At 47.1% G+C, this 15,663-nt stretch overlaps 1 protein-coding gene across 1 annotated transcript in view; it reads left to right on the top strand.

Moving 5' to 3' along the window:
- The window catches only part of PCED1A (PC-esterase domain containing 1A), a 20,288-nt gene extending 5,397 nt beyond the window's left edge, over window positions 1-14,891 (top strand). The window contains exons 3-8 of the mRNA XM_070948821.1: window positions 482-714; window positions 3,157-3,307; window positions 6,082-6,328; window positions 9,508-9,645; window positions 9,995-10,171; window positions 14,677-14,891. Of these exons, the coding sequence (XP_070804922.1) occupies window positions 482-714; window positions 3,157-3,307; window positions 6,082-6,328; window positions 9,508-9,645; window positions 9,995-10,171; window positions 14,677-14,891 (1,161 nt within the window). The remainder of the gene's footprint in view (window positions 1-481; window positions 715-3,156; window positions 3,308-6,081; window positions 6,329-9,507; window positions 9,646-9,994; window positions 10,172-14,676) is intronic.
- Window positions 14,892-15,663: the final 772 nt, after the last annotated feature.

Consider the following 15,663-nt stretch of genomic DNA (forward strand, 5'->3'; position numbering starts at 1 on the left):
AAAAAAAGGGACTTTACGACCGTTTTTCACACTTACGACTGTTGCAGCATCCCCAGGATCACGTGATCAAAATTAGGACGCTTGGCAACCGACTCATCTTCATGATGGTCGCGGCGTCCCCGGGGTCACATGATCCCCTTTTGCGACCATCTGACAAGCCAAATCAATTTGGGAAGCCGGATTCATTTAACGACCCGCAGGGAACAACTGTGGCAGGAAAAGTCGTAAAACGAGTCAGAATCGTAGTGTTCCCGGGGTCACGCGATGCCCTTTTGAGACCTTCCGACTACGGGAAAACCGGATTCACTTTACAACTCCGCGACAGCAGTGATTCACTTAACAGCCATGGCCAGAAAGGTCGTAAAACAGGACAAAATTTCACCGAACAAATGTCTGACTTAATAAACAGAAATTGGGGGGGGCTGAATTGTGGGTCGTAAATTGAGGACTGTATAATTTCTGTCCTTCTTTCTTTCTCCAGGGGGAATTCAGTTTTGAAAACGACCACTTAATTGAAGGTGGCGTGCTGGACGGCCTACACAACGGAATCCGTTATCGGGAAGTGCGCCAATATCGCACCCGTTACCACCTTGTCCGCTTCTACTTCCTGACTCGGATCTACTCGGAATATTTTGAAAGCATCCTGAGTGATTTCCGGGCCGGCCCGCAGCCAGATGTTTTGATCCTCAATTCTTGCGTTTGGGATGTTTCCAGGTAGTGTAAGTTGTGTGTTGCGTAGGTGTCAAAACCATTTGATGATATTCTGAGGGCTCTCGGTGTTTCAAAGGCCTTTAGTGGGGGCCACTAAATTCATAATTTTAAATCCCGCGGACCACTAATACAATCTGCCTAATGACCGTCTGGGTGGGTGTGGCTTGGTAGTCATGTGACTGGGTGGGCGTGGCCAACTCGATGCCATTCGCCTCTACTCGACCCTCCCTTCCCAGCCCCTCCTCGCCTGCCCACCCGGGCTCCTTAGGGCCCCAAGAGAAAACAGTTGTTGGAGCTAAGCAGCCACCACGAGAAAAAGTTGGCAGAACAGCTCAGTTCAAATTGGATCGGACCGAGAAGGAGTCTCGGCAGAAGCAACTCACTGAGGACTAGGAACATAGGCTTTCCAAGCAGAGGGAAGACCTGCGGGAGTGCAAGGCCAGATACCGGCGCCTGGAGGCTCAGCGGGATGAGATGGTCATCCAGTTCCATGCCATGATGCTGTCCCACTGGAACGAGGCCCTCCGGCTCTTTGCCACCAGCGGTGCTTCCCTCCAGCCTTCGCCCAAAGCCCCACACCAGGAGGCCAAAGCAGACCCCGAGTCTGAATTCCTGCCCCCCTCCGACCCACACAAGAAGACCCCAAAGGGGGAGACTCTCTGCAGCAACACAAACGTTCATTGCACGTATCTGTCCCAGGGGCCGTAGTTTGAGGACCCCTGATTTAGTGCAATATAAAAAATGCAAATAATTTTTCTGCAGACCACCAAAATTTTCTCGTGGACCATCAGTGGTCCACGGACCACCAGTTGGTGACTGCTGCTGTAGGACACGGGTTTCCAACGTTGGCGACTTTATGATTTGTGGACTTCAACTCTTCAGAATTCTTCACCTGGCCTTGTCTTTCAGTTCTGCAGCTGTTAATAATAATGTGAAACCAAGATGGAATGGTTGCTTCTATTAACTGGGTTTTATTGCTGGGTCGTTTCTGACTAACCAGTTTCTTTAGTCGGCTCCATAGATTTTCCATTGGGTGAAGGTCTGGGCTCTTCCCAGGCCATTCCAGCAGTGGAATAGGATTCTCTCGAAACTCCAAAAAAAGAAGAAGTGGTGTTATTAGCCATCAAAACCCAAAAATACACTTTTCCCAAAAGGTTTCCACAATTTTGGCCACTACTGTAACTTTACTGTAACCCCTCGCATCCTGGACATAAATTGTTTCAACGCCTACCCTCAAAACGACGCTATAGAGCACTGCACATCAGAACAACTAGACACAAGGACAGTTTTTCCCCAAACGCCATCACTCTGCTAAACAAATAATTCCCTCAACACTGTCAAACTATTCACTTAGTCTGCACTACTATTAATCTTCTCACCGTTCCCACCACCCATCTCCTCCCACTTATGACTGTATGACTGTAACCTTGTTGCTGGGATCCTTATGATTTATATTGATATTGTTTCCTGATTGCTTATTTGTACCCTATGACTATCATTAAGTGTTGTACCTTATGATTGTTGAGGAATATATCTTGTCTTTTTATGTACACTGAGAGCATTTGCACCAAGACAAATTCCTTGTGTGTCCAATCACACTTGGCCAATAAAGAATTCTATTTTCTATTCTATTCTATTCTATTCTATTCTATTCTATTCTATTCTATTCTATTCTATTCTATTCTATTCTATTCTATTCTATTCTATTCTATTCTATTCTTTACTAAGTCTGCACTACTATTAATCTTCTCATCATTCCTACCACCCATCTCCTCCCACTTATGACTGTATGACTGTAATTTTGTTGCTTGTATTATTTGTACCCTATGACTATCATTAAGTGTTGTACCTTATGATTCTTGATGAACGTAGCTTTTCTTCTATGTACACTGAGAGCGTATGCACCAAAGACAAATTCCTTGGTGTCCAATCATACTTGGCCAATAAAGAATTCTATTTTCTATTCTATTCTATTCTATTCTATTCTATTCTATTCTATTCTATTCTATTCTATTCTATTCTATTCTATTCTATTCTATTCTATTCTATTCTATTCTACATTCCAATATTCTCTTCTCTTCTCTTCTCTTCTCTTCTCTTCTCTTCTCTTCTCTTCTCTTCTCTTCTCTTCTCTTCTCCATTCCAGATATTCTATTCTATTCTATTCTATTCTATTCTATTCTATTCTATTCTATTCTATTCTATTCTATTCTATTCTATTCTATTCGTTCTTCTTCCCTGCATTCTTTCTAGAGTCTCCACATCTTTTTTATAACGTGGCCAGCAAAACTGGATGGAGCATTCCAAGTGTGGCCTTACTAAGTCTACATAGAACGGTACTTTCTAGAGCAAAGTTTATTTATAGAGAGGTGTAAATGTTGGAGTCCCTTGGAACTCAACAGATCCTGGTTTGTTTGTTTTTTTGGTTTCTTTCTACCTGAGCAGATACGGCTCGTCTTCCATGATGGAATACCGCAAGAACTTGGAGGTAGCCTTCAACAAGTTGGACGCTGAACTCTCACCTTCCTGTTTGGTCATCTGGAACATGACTATGCCTTTAGGCCCCAGGATCAAAGGTGGCTTCCTCATACCAGAGGTAGGAGTAGATAAATCCCTCAGTCTGGTTCTTGTCTTCGAGGTGTTGTCTGAATGGTGGATATCATCATTTGGACGGGGGGGTGTTTTTTTCTAGGATCATGGTTTGTTCCAGTGGCTCCTTCTGCAATGGTTAGTAACCTGGTTGTTAAGTGAATCTTGGCTTCCCCATTGACTTGGCTCGTCAGAAGGTCGCGAAAGAGGATCCCTGCCCTGACCCCCGGGACTCCGCAACCGTCATAAGTATGAATCACTTGCCGGGCTTCTGAATCGTGATCGTGACCATTGACGGAAAGCTGCAACGGTTGTGTTAAGGAATTCGCAGAGCAACTCTTGAGTAGCAAGGGTATGGACATGAAAGCGATTGAGAGTAGTTAGGAAATAACACAGCCAACCCACAGATACGCTGGGTTGTGTTTACTTTCAGGAAATAGGAATAAGGCACAAATCCAATAAACAGTTCAGGTTATACACAGATAAAGCAGTAGATAGTAAAACAATAGTCCAGGGATAATCCAATAACAAAAGTCTTCTTACCAGTCGTTGTAGTCATACACAATAAACAGTTGCAACAGTAGCAAACACAGCAAAGAGCAGTAAATAGCGCACAGCAAACAGCAAAGAGCATCAAAGAGCCGTAAAGAGAAACAAACCAGGTTTCTAGCTCCTTCTTAAGGACATTGGCTACAGAGCTAACCAATCAGGACACAGTATGAGGCAATACGCAGTAAGAGCATTCATAGTACAGTGGTCTAAAGCACCCTGTTATTAAGACCAGCTGCCTGCAATTACTGCAGGTTCGAAGCTCGCCAGGCTCAAGGTTGACTCAGCCTTCCATCCTTTCTAAGGTAGGTAAATTGAGGACCCAGATTGTGGGGGCAATAAGCTGACTTTGTATAAATATACAAAAAGGATGAAGGCTATTGCTTAGCGCATTGTAAGCCGCCCTGAGTCTCCGGAGAAGGGCGGCATATAAATCAAATTAAAAAACAAAAAAAAAAAATACAGCAATACAGCAGTCTTAAAGCTAACAGGTTGCAAGGGTGAAAATTGGCCCGAAGCCACTTTTTTCAGTGCCGTCGTAACATTGGTCCCTAAACGAACTGTCGTAAGTCGAGGACCACCTGTATCTCTTGAAAGACGCAAGTACTGTCGTTCGCTTTAGTTTGGCTTGATTCGGCCTCTGGGTGAGGGACGTTAAAGAAATATCTGCTTGGAAGACTCACCGTGTGCCTTTTTGGGGGTTTTAACAGAATAACAGAGTCGGAAGGGACCTTGGAGGTCTTCTAGTCCAACCCCCTTCCTAGGCAAGAAACCCTACACCACTTCAGACAAATGGTTGTCCAACCTCTTCTTAAAAACCTCCAGTGTTGGAGCATCCACAACTTCTGGAGGCAAGTTGTTCCACTGATTAATCGTTCTCACTGTCAGGAAATTTCTCCTTAGTTCTAAGTTGCTTCTCTCCTTGATGAGTTTCCATCCGTGGCTTCTTGTCCTGCCTTCAGGGGCTTTGGAGAATAGCTTGACCCCCTCTTCTTTGGGGCAGCCCCTCAAATACTGGAAAATTGTCATCATGTCATCCCTAGTCCTTCAGATCTGGTTATTGCACAGAGTTGAGGAGTTAATAGTGACAACGTTTGATTTATGACGTTGGATTCTTAAAACTCAGAGCATAGCATAATAGAGCCGGGGAAGGGACCTTGGAGATCCTCTAGTCCAACCCAGTCGTGAAATGTAAAAATTTGTTACTACCGGTTCTGTGGGCGTGGCTTGGTGGGGGGGTAATATGACTGAGTGGGCGTGGCCAACTTTTTTTAAAAAAAACTTTTAAAACCATTTTTTCTACAACCTCTTCGGCTGAAGAAGTTGTAAAAAAAATGCTTTTAAAGCCTCTGACAATCCCAGCTGACTTGCCTGATCGGCAGAGGCTTTCTTTTTTCTTTTTTTTTAAGCCTCTGACGATCCCAGCTGACTTGCCTGATCGGCAGAGGCTTTCTTTTTTCTTTTTTTTAAAAGCCTCTGACGATCCCAGCTGACTTGCCTGATCGGCAGAGGCTTTTTTTTTTTCTTTTTTTTAAAAGCCTCTGACGATCCCAGCTGACTTGCCTGATCGGCAGAGGCTTTCTTTTTTCTTTTTTTTAAAAGCCTCTGACGATCCCAGCTGACTTGCCTGATCGGCAGAGGCTTTCTTTTTTCTTTTTTTAAAAGCCTCTGATGATCCCAGCTGACTTGCCTGATCGGCAGAGGCTTTCTTTTTTTTTTTTAAAAAGCCTCTGACGATCCCAGCTGACTTGCCTGATTGGCAGAGGCTTTCTTTCTTTTTTTTTAAAAAGCCTCTGACAATCCCAGCTGACTTGCCTGATTGGCAGAGGCTTTCTTTCTTTTTTTTTTAAAAGCCTCTGATGATTCCAGCTGACTTGCTTGATCGGCAGAGGCTTCCTTTTTTTAAAAAAAAGCCTCTGACGATCCCAGCTGAGCCGCCCGATCGTCAGAGGCTTTTTTTTTTTTTTTTACTTTTAAAAGCATTTTTTCGGCCGCAGAGGTTGTAGAAAAAATGCTTTTAAAAATAAAAAAAAAGCCTCTGATGATTGCGCGGCTCAGCTGGGCATGGAGGGGTGGGGCAGGGATTTTTGCTACCGGTTCTCCGAACCACCCGCCTCCATCGCTACTGGATTGGGCGATCCGGTCTGAACCGGGAGCATTTCACCCCCGGTCCAACCCCGTCTGCTTGCCGAGCCGAGGACGTTTTGCCCGTGATTTTCTGCTGTCTCCCAGCTGCAGCACCTGAGCCAGACTCTCCGCCGGGACATCATCGAGGGCAACTTCTACGGGGCCACGCTGGCTGCCCTCCATCTTTTTGACGTGGTGGACCTCCACTTCCACTTCCGCTTCGACGTGGGGAACCGCGGCAAGGACGGCATCCATTGGAACAACGTGGTGCATCGCCGGATCACCAAACTTCTCCTGACCCATCTGGCCGACGCCTGGGGGGTGGTGATCCCAGAGAAGAATCCTAGCGGGGGTGAGTAGAGAAGGACACCCAGCGACCGTTCCTTTGGTTTCCAGAAATCATGATCAAGCGAGGGAGAACCTCTGGTCTCCAGAAGGGTTTTTTTGATCTTCCGGTTTCTGGCACACGCATGCACACACGCAAACCAGCTGGCCAAGTGCGCCTGCAGGAAACCAGAAGTTCATCTTCCCGGCACGCACGTGCGCACCAGGCAGCTGCGTTTCGGGTTTCGGTCACTCCCGCGTGCGTGAAGACCAGCTGGCCGGCGCAACGGAAACCCGGAAGAGCAACGCACAAGGGCTCGCGTAGCCCGGAGAGGTGGCTTTGCGTGCCACTTTCGGTATGCGTGCCATAGGTTCACCATCATGGTACTGTGGTAACATGGATGATGTTAACTAGCTTGGTAATGAAACGTCTGCATGAAAACGACCAAGCTCAAAGAACACCAAGGACAACACAGTTGTCTTTCTCCTCCTCCTCCTCCTCCTCTTTTCTGCAAACCCCACTCCCTTCTAGCACTGATGATGTTACCTAGTTGGGCCATGAAACGTCTCCAAGGAAACAACCCAGCTCAGAGAACACCAAGGACAACACAATCATCATTCTCCTCCTCCTCCTCCTCCTTCTCCTTCTCCTTCTCTTTCTCCTTCTCTTTCTCCTTCTCCTTCTCCTCCTTCTGCTTCTCCTTCTCCTCCTTCTGCTTCTCCTTCTTCTCCTTCTTCTCCTTCTCCTTCTCCTTCTCCTCCTTCTCCTCCTTCTTCTCCTTCTCTTTCTCCTTCTCCTCCTTCTTCTCCTTCTCCTTCTCCTACTCCTTCTTCTACTTCTCCATCTCCTTCTTCTCCTTCTCCTTCTCCTCCTTCTTCTCCTTCTTTCTCCTTCTCCTCCTTCTTCTCCTTCTCCTTCTCCTTCTTCTGCTTCTCCATCTCCTTCTTCTCCTTCTTCTGCTTCTCCATCTCCTTCTTCTCCTTCTCCTTCTCCATCTCCTTCTCCTTCTTCTGCTTCTCCATCTCCTTCTTCTCCTTCTCCATCTCCATCTCCTTCTCTTTCTCCTCCTTCTCCTTCTCCTTCTCCTTCTCCTCCTCCTTCTCCTTCTCCTTCTGCTTCTCCATCTCCTTCTTCTCCATCTCCATCTCCTTCTCCTTCTCCTTCTCCTTCTCTTTCTCCTCCTTCTCCTTCTCCTTCTTCTGCTTCTCCATCTCCTTCTTCTCCTTCTCCATCTCCTTCTTCTCCTTCTCCTTCTCCATCTCCTTCTCCTTCTTCTGCTTCTCCATCTCCTTCTTCTCCTTCTCCATCTCCTTCTTCTCCTTCTCCTTCTCCATCTCCTTCTCCTTCTTCTGCTTCTCCATCTCCTTCTTCTCCTTCTCCATCTCCATCTCCTTCTCTTTCTCCTCCTTCTCCTTCTCCTTCTCCTTCTCCTTCTCCTTCTCCTTCTCCTTCTCCTTCTCCTTCTGCTTCTCCATCTCCTTCTTCTCCATCTCCATCTCTTTCTCCTTCTCCTTCTCTTTCTCCTCCTTCTCCTTCTCCTTCTCCTTCTTCTGCTTCTCCATCTCCTTCTTCTCCTTCTCCATCTCCATCTCCTTCTCTTTCTCCTCCTTCTCCTTCTCCTTCTCCTTCTGCTTCTCCATCTCCTTCTTCTCCATCTCCATCTCTTTCTCCTTCTCCTTCTCTTTCTCCTCCTTCTCCTTCTCCTTCTCCTTCTCCTTCTTCTGCTTCTCCATCTCCTTCTTCTCCTTCTCCATCTCCATCTCCTTCTCCTTCTCTTTCTCCTCCTTCTCCTTCTCCTTCTCCTTCTCCTTCTCCTTCTCCTTCTCCTTCTCCTTCTTCTGCTTCTCCATCTCCTTCTTCTCCTTCTCCATCTCCTTCTTCTCCTTCTCCTTCTCCTTCTCCTTCTCCTGCTTCTCCATCTCCTTCTTCTCCTTCTCCATCTCCATCTCCTTCTCCTTCTCTTTCTCCTCCTTCTCCTTCTCCTTCTCCTTCTCCTTCTCCTTCTGCTTCTCCATCTCCTTCTTCTCCATCTCCATCTCTTTCTCCTTCTCCTTCTCTTTCTCCTCCTTCTCCTTCTCCTTCTTCTGCTTCTCCATCTCCTTCTTCTCCATCTCCATCTCCATCTCTTTCTCCTTCTCCTTCTCTTTCTCCTCCTTCTCCTTCTCCTTCTTCTGCTTCTCCATCTCCTTCTTCTCCTTCTCCATCTCCATCTCCTTCTCTTTCTCCTCCTTCTCCTTCTCCTTCTCCTTCTCCTTCTCCTTCTGCTTCTCCATCTCCTTCTTCTCCATCTCCATCTCTTTCTCCTTCTCCTTCTCTTTTTCCTCCTTCTCCTTCTCCTTCTCCTTCTCCTTCTTCTGCTTCTCCATCTCCTTCTTCTCCTTCTCCATCTCCATCTCCTTCTCCTTCTCTTTCTCCTCCTTCTCCTTCTCCTTCTCCTTCTCTTTCTCCTCCTTCTCCTTCTCCTTCTCCTTCTCCTTCTCCTTCTTCTGCTTCTCCATCTCCTTCTTCTCCTTCTCCATCTCCTTCTTCTCCTTCTCCTTCTCCTTCTCCTTCTCCTTCTTCTGCTTCTCCATCTCCTTCTTCTCCTTCTCCATCTCCATCTCCTTCTCCTTCTCTTTCTCCTCCTTCTCCTTCTCCTTCTCCTTCTCCTTCTCCTTCTCCTTCTGCTTCTCCATCTCCTTCTTCTCCATCTCCATCTCTTTCTCCTTCTCCTTCTCTTTCTCCTCCTTCTCCTTCTCCTTCTCCTTCTTCTGCTTCTCCATCTCCTTCTTCTCCTTCTCCTTCTCCTCCTTTTCCTCCTCCTCCATTCTGCGAACACTACTCACTTCTAGCACTGATGTTACCTAGTTGGGCCATGAAACGTCTGCAAAAAAACAACCCAGCTCAGAGAGCACCAAGGTCCCCACAATCGTTGTCATTGTCCTCCTCCTCCTCTTCCTCTTTCTCCTTCTCCTTCTCTTCCTCCTCCTCCTCCCTGCAAACCCCACTCCCTTCTAGCGCTGATGATGTTACCTAGTTGGGCCATGAAACGTCTCCAAGGAAACAACCCAGCTCAGAGGGCTTGGACCAAGGACCCCACAGTCGTTGTCGTTACAGCAGCTGTTCAGCTATTAAATCAATTTATTCTGAAGTTAAATGAAATCCGAGACGGGTGAATCTGTGTTCAAATAAAGCAGAGTCAGTGAATAGTCCTCCTTCTCCTTCAGAAGAAAGAAAGGCCATCGGGCTCCTGGCTGCCCCCAAGAACATTATAGGACACGGCAAAAGTTGCAGAAGGGACTATGAAGACACCGATGGCTTCCTGGAACGTCCCACACCAACAACCGGATGGCTCTCCAAAGAACGCAAGTATCTGGGGCTGGAGAGTCCTGGGAGGAGGCCATGCGGTGGGGTTGTAGCAGGCTGGAGGTCACCATCCAGCTACTGGGGCACTTCTGGCCTGGCTTCTAAGCATGGGGAGGCCGGCGCCCAGCAGACATGTGGGCAGGACGTGGTCAAAAAAGTCAAGATGGCAGCCACAGTGGAGCAATTGGAGCTCCTTCCATTTCCGATGGACGTCACGCTCAACATGAGAGATGGGCTCTCGCTGGCATCGCTGTGGCCGCCATCTTGATCTTTTGGGGGGGGGGGGTCACACCTTGCGGGCGTCCCTGATACGGAGGAGCCCAGAATGGTCCTCCCTTGATCCTGCAGGTCAAGTCACCTTTGCTGACCGTTATGAAGACGACAGGTGTTACCCAGAGCACCCCAATTTCTACGACGACTGTTTACTGGTTCCCAACGATGTGGGGCCACCGACGCCTTGCTCAGGATTTACCAGCTTTGAGGAGTCCGGAGGCCTCTCCTTTCGCCCAGACAACCTGTTCAGAGGTCAGTGCTTATGTGCAGATGTTTGTGCTCTCTCCTCCCCCCTCTCTCCTTCTTCCTTCTCTCCTTCCCCGTCTCTCTCTACCTCTTTTCCTCTTTGTCCCTTCGTCTTTCTCCCTCTCTTCCCCTCCCTCCCTCTTTCTCTCCCTCTCCTCCCCCTCTCTCCTTCTTCCTTCTCTCCTTCCCCGTCTCTCTCTACCTCTTTTCCTCTTTGTCCCTTCGTCTTTCTCCCTCTCTTCCCCTCCCTCCCTCTTTCTCTCCCTTCCCTCTTCATCTCTCCCCTCTCTTTCTCCCTCTCCCTCCTACTATTACTCTCCCTTCCTCTCTCTCTCTCTCTCCCCATCTTTTTCTCTCTCTCTCTCCCTCCCTTCCTCTCTCTCCCCCTTTCCCTTTCTCCTCCCTCCTTCCCTCTCTCCCTTCCCCCTCCTCTCCTCCTCCTCTCTCCTTCTTCCTTCTCTCCTTCCCCGTCTCTCGCTACCTCTTTTCCTCTTTGTCCCTTCGTCTTTCTCCCTCTCTTCCCCTCTCTCCCTCTTTCTCTCCCTTCCCTCTTCATCTCTCCCCTCTCTTTCTCCCTCTCCCTCCTACTATTACTCTCCCTTCCTCTCTCTCTCTCTCCCCATCTTTTTTTCTCTCTCTCCCCCTCCCTTCCTCTCTCTCCCCCTTTCCCTTTCTCCTCCCTCCTTCCCTCTCTCCCTTCCCCCTCCTCTCCTCCTCCTCTCTCCTTCTTCCTTCTCTCCTTCCCCGTCTTTCTCCCCGTCTCTCGCTACCTCTTTTCCTCTTTGTCCCTTCCTCTTTCTCCCTCTCTTCCCCTCCCTCCCTCTTTTCTCTCCCTCTCCCCGTCTCCTTTCCCTCTTTCACCCTCTCCCTCCCTCCCTCACTCTCTTCTCTCTCTCCCTCTCTCTCTCCCTCCCGCTTCCTGTCTCTCTTCAACCTCTCTCTCTCTGTCCCTCTCTCCCCCTTTCTCCCTCCCTTCTTTTTCTCCTCTCCCTCTTTCTCTCACTTAATATTGATCTCAAATTAGCAGTTGCTAGCTTAACCAGAACCAGGGCATGGCATAGTTTACAAAGGAATCCAGTGGCACTTCTGGGGGAAGTGAGACTGGGGAAGAACTCACTTAATGACAGTAATTGGGACTGGAATTTCCATCACTAAGCCATGTGGTGGTAAAGAATGTCAGCAGTTCTGGCAGTCCCCATTACCATCGTTAAGCGAAACAGCTTGGGTGATCAAGCGAAGAATTCACGTGATTGCTACATCTGACTTTTTCCCAGTTTGTACGTTGATTTTCGTTGTGGGAAGCTGTCAAGGAAGGTCAGAAATCATGATTATTCCCTGTGATAGTTCATTTGTGCTCCAGAGCAGGGGCCTCCAACCTTGGCAACTTTAAGACTTGTGGACTTCAACTCCCAGAGTTCCTCAGCCAGCAAAGCTGGCTGAGGAACTCTGGGAGTTGAAGTCCACAAGTCTTAAAGTTGCCAAGGTTGCTGGCTGAGGAACTTTGGGAGTTGAAGTCCACAAGTCTTAAAGTTGCCAAGGTTGGAGACCCCTGCTCCAAAGCATTGCACGAAGCCTAAAATGAGTTAATTAAGTTATAGGTGGGTTGTGTGAAGATCTCTCTTTCGATGGCCAAAACTGGCTGCCTGTTAGAGGATGCATAGCAGGGAAACCTTCTCAGGGGTGAAATGCTCCCAGGTTGGACAGGATCACCCGATCCGGTAGCGATGGTGGTGGGTGGTTCGGAGAACCGGTAGCAAAAATCCCTCCCCCCCACACCACATTCCCAGCTGAAGCGTGTGATCCTCAGAGGCTTTTTTTTAAAAAAAATAATTTTTATTAAACAGTTTGTCTTTAAAAACAACACAAAGAACAATCACACATACAGGTGAAACTCGAAAAATTAGAATATTTATTTATTTACTAATTTATTGGTTCGATTTATACGCCGCCCTTCTCCGGAGACTCAGGGCGGCTTACAATGCGTTAAGTAATAGCCTTCATACTTTTGTATATACCTGCTTAGTAGGGCTTTTGCCCCCACCCCCTATGCGGTGTTCTTTTTTATACAAAGTCAGCTTATTGCCCCCACAATCGGGTTCCTCATTTTACCTACCTCGGAAGGATGGAAGGCTGAGTCAACAATAAAATAAAAGTTCATTTATTTCAGTAATGCAACTTAAAAGGTGAAACTAATCTATGAGATCGACTCCTTCCATGCAAAGCGAGAGAGTTCAAGCCTTGATTTGTTATAATTGTGATGATTATGGCTTACAGCTCATGAAAACCCCAAATTCACCATCTCGGAAAATTAGAATATTACATGAAATCAATAAAACAAGGATTGTACATACTGTAGAACAATATCGGACCTCTGAAAAGTATACGCATGCATATGTACTCAGTTTGGGCCCCGTTTGCATCAATCACTGCCTCAATGCAGCGTGGCATGGATGCTATCAGCCTGTGGCACTGCTGAGGTGTTATGGAAGACCAGGATGCTTCAATAGCGGCCTTCAGCTCTTCTGCATTGTTCGGTCTCCTGTCTCTCATCTTTCTCTTGGCAATGCCCCATAGCTTCTCTATGGGGTTCAGGTCACGCGAGTTTGCTGGCCAATCCAGCACAGTAATCCCACGGTCATTGAACCAGCATGTGCCTCTCCATTCTTCCTCCAGACTCTGGGTCCTTGGTTTCCAAATGAGATGCAAAAGTTGCTCTCATCAGAAAAGAGGACTTTGGACCACTGAGCAACAGACCAGTTCTTTTTGTCTTTAGCCCAGGTAAGACGCTTCTGACGTTGTTTGTTGTTCAGGAGCGGCTTGACAAGAGGAATACGACATTTGAAGCCCATGTCCAGGATCCGTCTGTGTGTGGTGGCTCTTGATGCACTGACTCCAGCCTCTGTCCACTCCTTGTGAAAGTCCCCAACACTTTTGAAGGGCCTTTTCCTGACAATCCTCTCCAGGCTGCGGTCATCCCTGCTGCTTGTGCACCTTTTTCTTCCACACTTTTCCCTTCCACATAACTTACTATTAATGTGCTTTGATACAGCACTTTGGGAACATCCAACTTCTTTTGCAATTACCTTTTGAGGCTTTCCCTCCTTATGGAGGGTGTCAATGATGGTTTTCTGCACAACTGTCAGGTCAGCAGTCTTTCCCATGATTGTGACTCCTACTGAACCAGACTGAGAGACCATTTAAAGGCTCAGGAACCCTTTGCAGGTGTTATGGCTTACTTAGCTGATCAGAGTGGGACACTTTGAGCCTAGAATATGGAACCTTTTCACAATATTCTAATATTCCGAGATTGTGAATTTGGGGTTTTCATGAGCTGTAAGCCATAATCATCAAAAGTATGACAAATTAAGGCTTGAACTATCTCGCTTTGCATGTAATGAGTCTATCTCATTGAAGCGGGATATACTAATCCCAAATTAATCAGGAGACAAGACCACAGAGATCCAGAGAAAACAGGTTTTATTGAATATTGCTAGCAATAGGCCCAGTGCAGTAACCTGACAGATACTGAGCCCCGAGCAACGCTCTAAGGCAACTTTTATAGGTTCATGATCATAGCATACTTTCAGTTCCTCTTAGGATAATGTAATATGCATACATACAGATGGGTAAGTTGGAAAAGTACAAATACAGAAGTAAAAATGGAAAAGTACAAAAGCAGAAGTATTACATGCCCCCCCAATAAGTCCTCTAGGGCTTACACAATATTACCTTGGAACATCTTGCAGTCACAATGGTTACAACAGAATGTTACAAATATCAAGTTCCCTTATAAGGGTACAAATGTAAGGGAAAGGGCAATCATGTATAAGTGCAGTATAAATGATATAAAAGCAAAACCTTTAAGATACATAGTATACGGGTACCTCATGAGGGGCTCTCCTTCATCATAGATTAGTTTCACCTTTTAAGTTGCATTACTGGAATAAATGAACTTTTGCACGATATTCTAATTTTTCGAGTTTCACCTGTATATAAAAACAAAACATGTCAGGCATAACGTATTGAACATTACATAAAATTAATGGTAATTTTACAGCATTTCGTATCGACTTACGTACTTTGCTTTTGTAGTTCTCTATTCTATCATTTCTATTTACTACTCAATAGTAGAATAATCGCATTACTCCGACATACATACATACATACATACATACATACATACATACATACATATATATTTTCTGAGGTTTTCGTGCCGAAGCCGAAAACACCAGCCTGAAGATGACGAATGAGACTTTGTCGAAACGTCGCCAAGACACTTCCAATTTTACGCGGGAAAAAACCCAAATAACTCTTCGGCCGAAGAGGTTGTAGAAAAAATGCTTTTGAAAGTAAAAAAAAGTAAAAAAAAAAAAAAAAGTTGGCCACGCCTACCCAGTCACATTACCCCACCACCACCAAGCCACGCCCACAGAACCGGTAGTAACAAATTTCACATTTCACCACTGAACTTTCACTACTGCTTCTTCCTCGTTTTTCTTTCTCCGTAGATATGGCCCTCGACAACTTTCATTGCCATCCGTGGGGCCCCTCAGATCCCTTCCTGCCTTACCCCTCCCACAACGCAGAGAACATCATCCCGAGGTCCAGGCGGCATCGACAAAGGACGTATGCGGGCGTTCCCTTTGTCATGCGCCAAGAGCCCTCGTACCGGAGAGACGCTTTACCGTATCGGAAACGCAAAGTCCCCTTTAATCGCCACTGAAGACCATCTCCTGCCAGGACGAGGAAAAGCAGCTCTTCCAGATTGTAGGAGACGAACTGACCACGGAGATTCTCTCTCCGTTCTGTTTTCTGTGCACCGCAATTGACGCACGTGCTTTGTGTCTGTGACATAAGGACACCACTTTGTCTCTGGTCTTTATTGTTAATCTGGCCTTGGAATGGGACAATTGGCTGCGGCCGCCTTGCCACGAACACTCGACGCTGGCTTCCGTCCCCATCCCAGGTGATCCACCGCAGCTGTCCCTCCTCGTCTACCCATTCCGTGTCGATCCCCATCGTCGCTTTGTCCCGGCCGATTCACTGCGGGACAAATTGCCTCGGCCGATTCGCCACGTGGGACAGTGAGCTCCGCGGGATAGTTCCCGCGACCCAGATGCAGGGGCCCTACACCGAGGCCCCCAACGGCTGCAACTTCTGCCACGCTGCCAGGACGGAAGGACATTGGTGGGCTTGGTTCACAAGGTGGCGAGAGGCCAGGAATTGGGCGGAAGGGGTTGAGGGATCTATGTAGTGTCAGGAAGACATTTTGAAGTTCAGGATTTGGGCCTGGTGCCTAACACCCTGATAATTTAGAAGCTTATTTCTGAGACATCAGCTCCGGAAGGGACTCCCTGGAGTTGTGTTCCATATTGTTTTTTCTGCCCCACTCCGAGGTTGGGGTCTAGGCCACTCCCATGAGGGAATCTGGCCAGGAACCCCTTCTCCTTGGTCTTCTTGGCACCCCGAGTTAGAAAAGGATTCCAACAGCCGAT

Source organism: Pituophis catenifer, unplaced genomic scaffold (genome assembly GCF_029215685.1).
Source record: "Pituophis catenifer annectens isolate HBS135680 unplaced genomic scaffold, rPitCat1.0.hap2 SCAF_8, whole genome shotgun sequence".
Lineage (NCBI taxonomy): Eukaryota > Metazoa > Chordata > Lepidosauria > Squamata > Colubridae > Pituophis > Pituophis catenifer.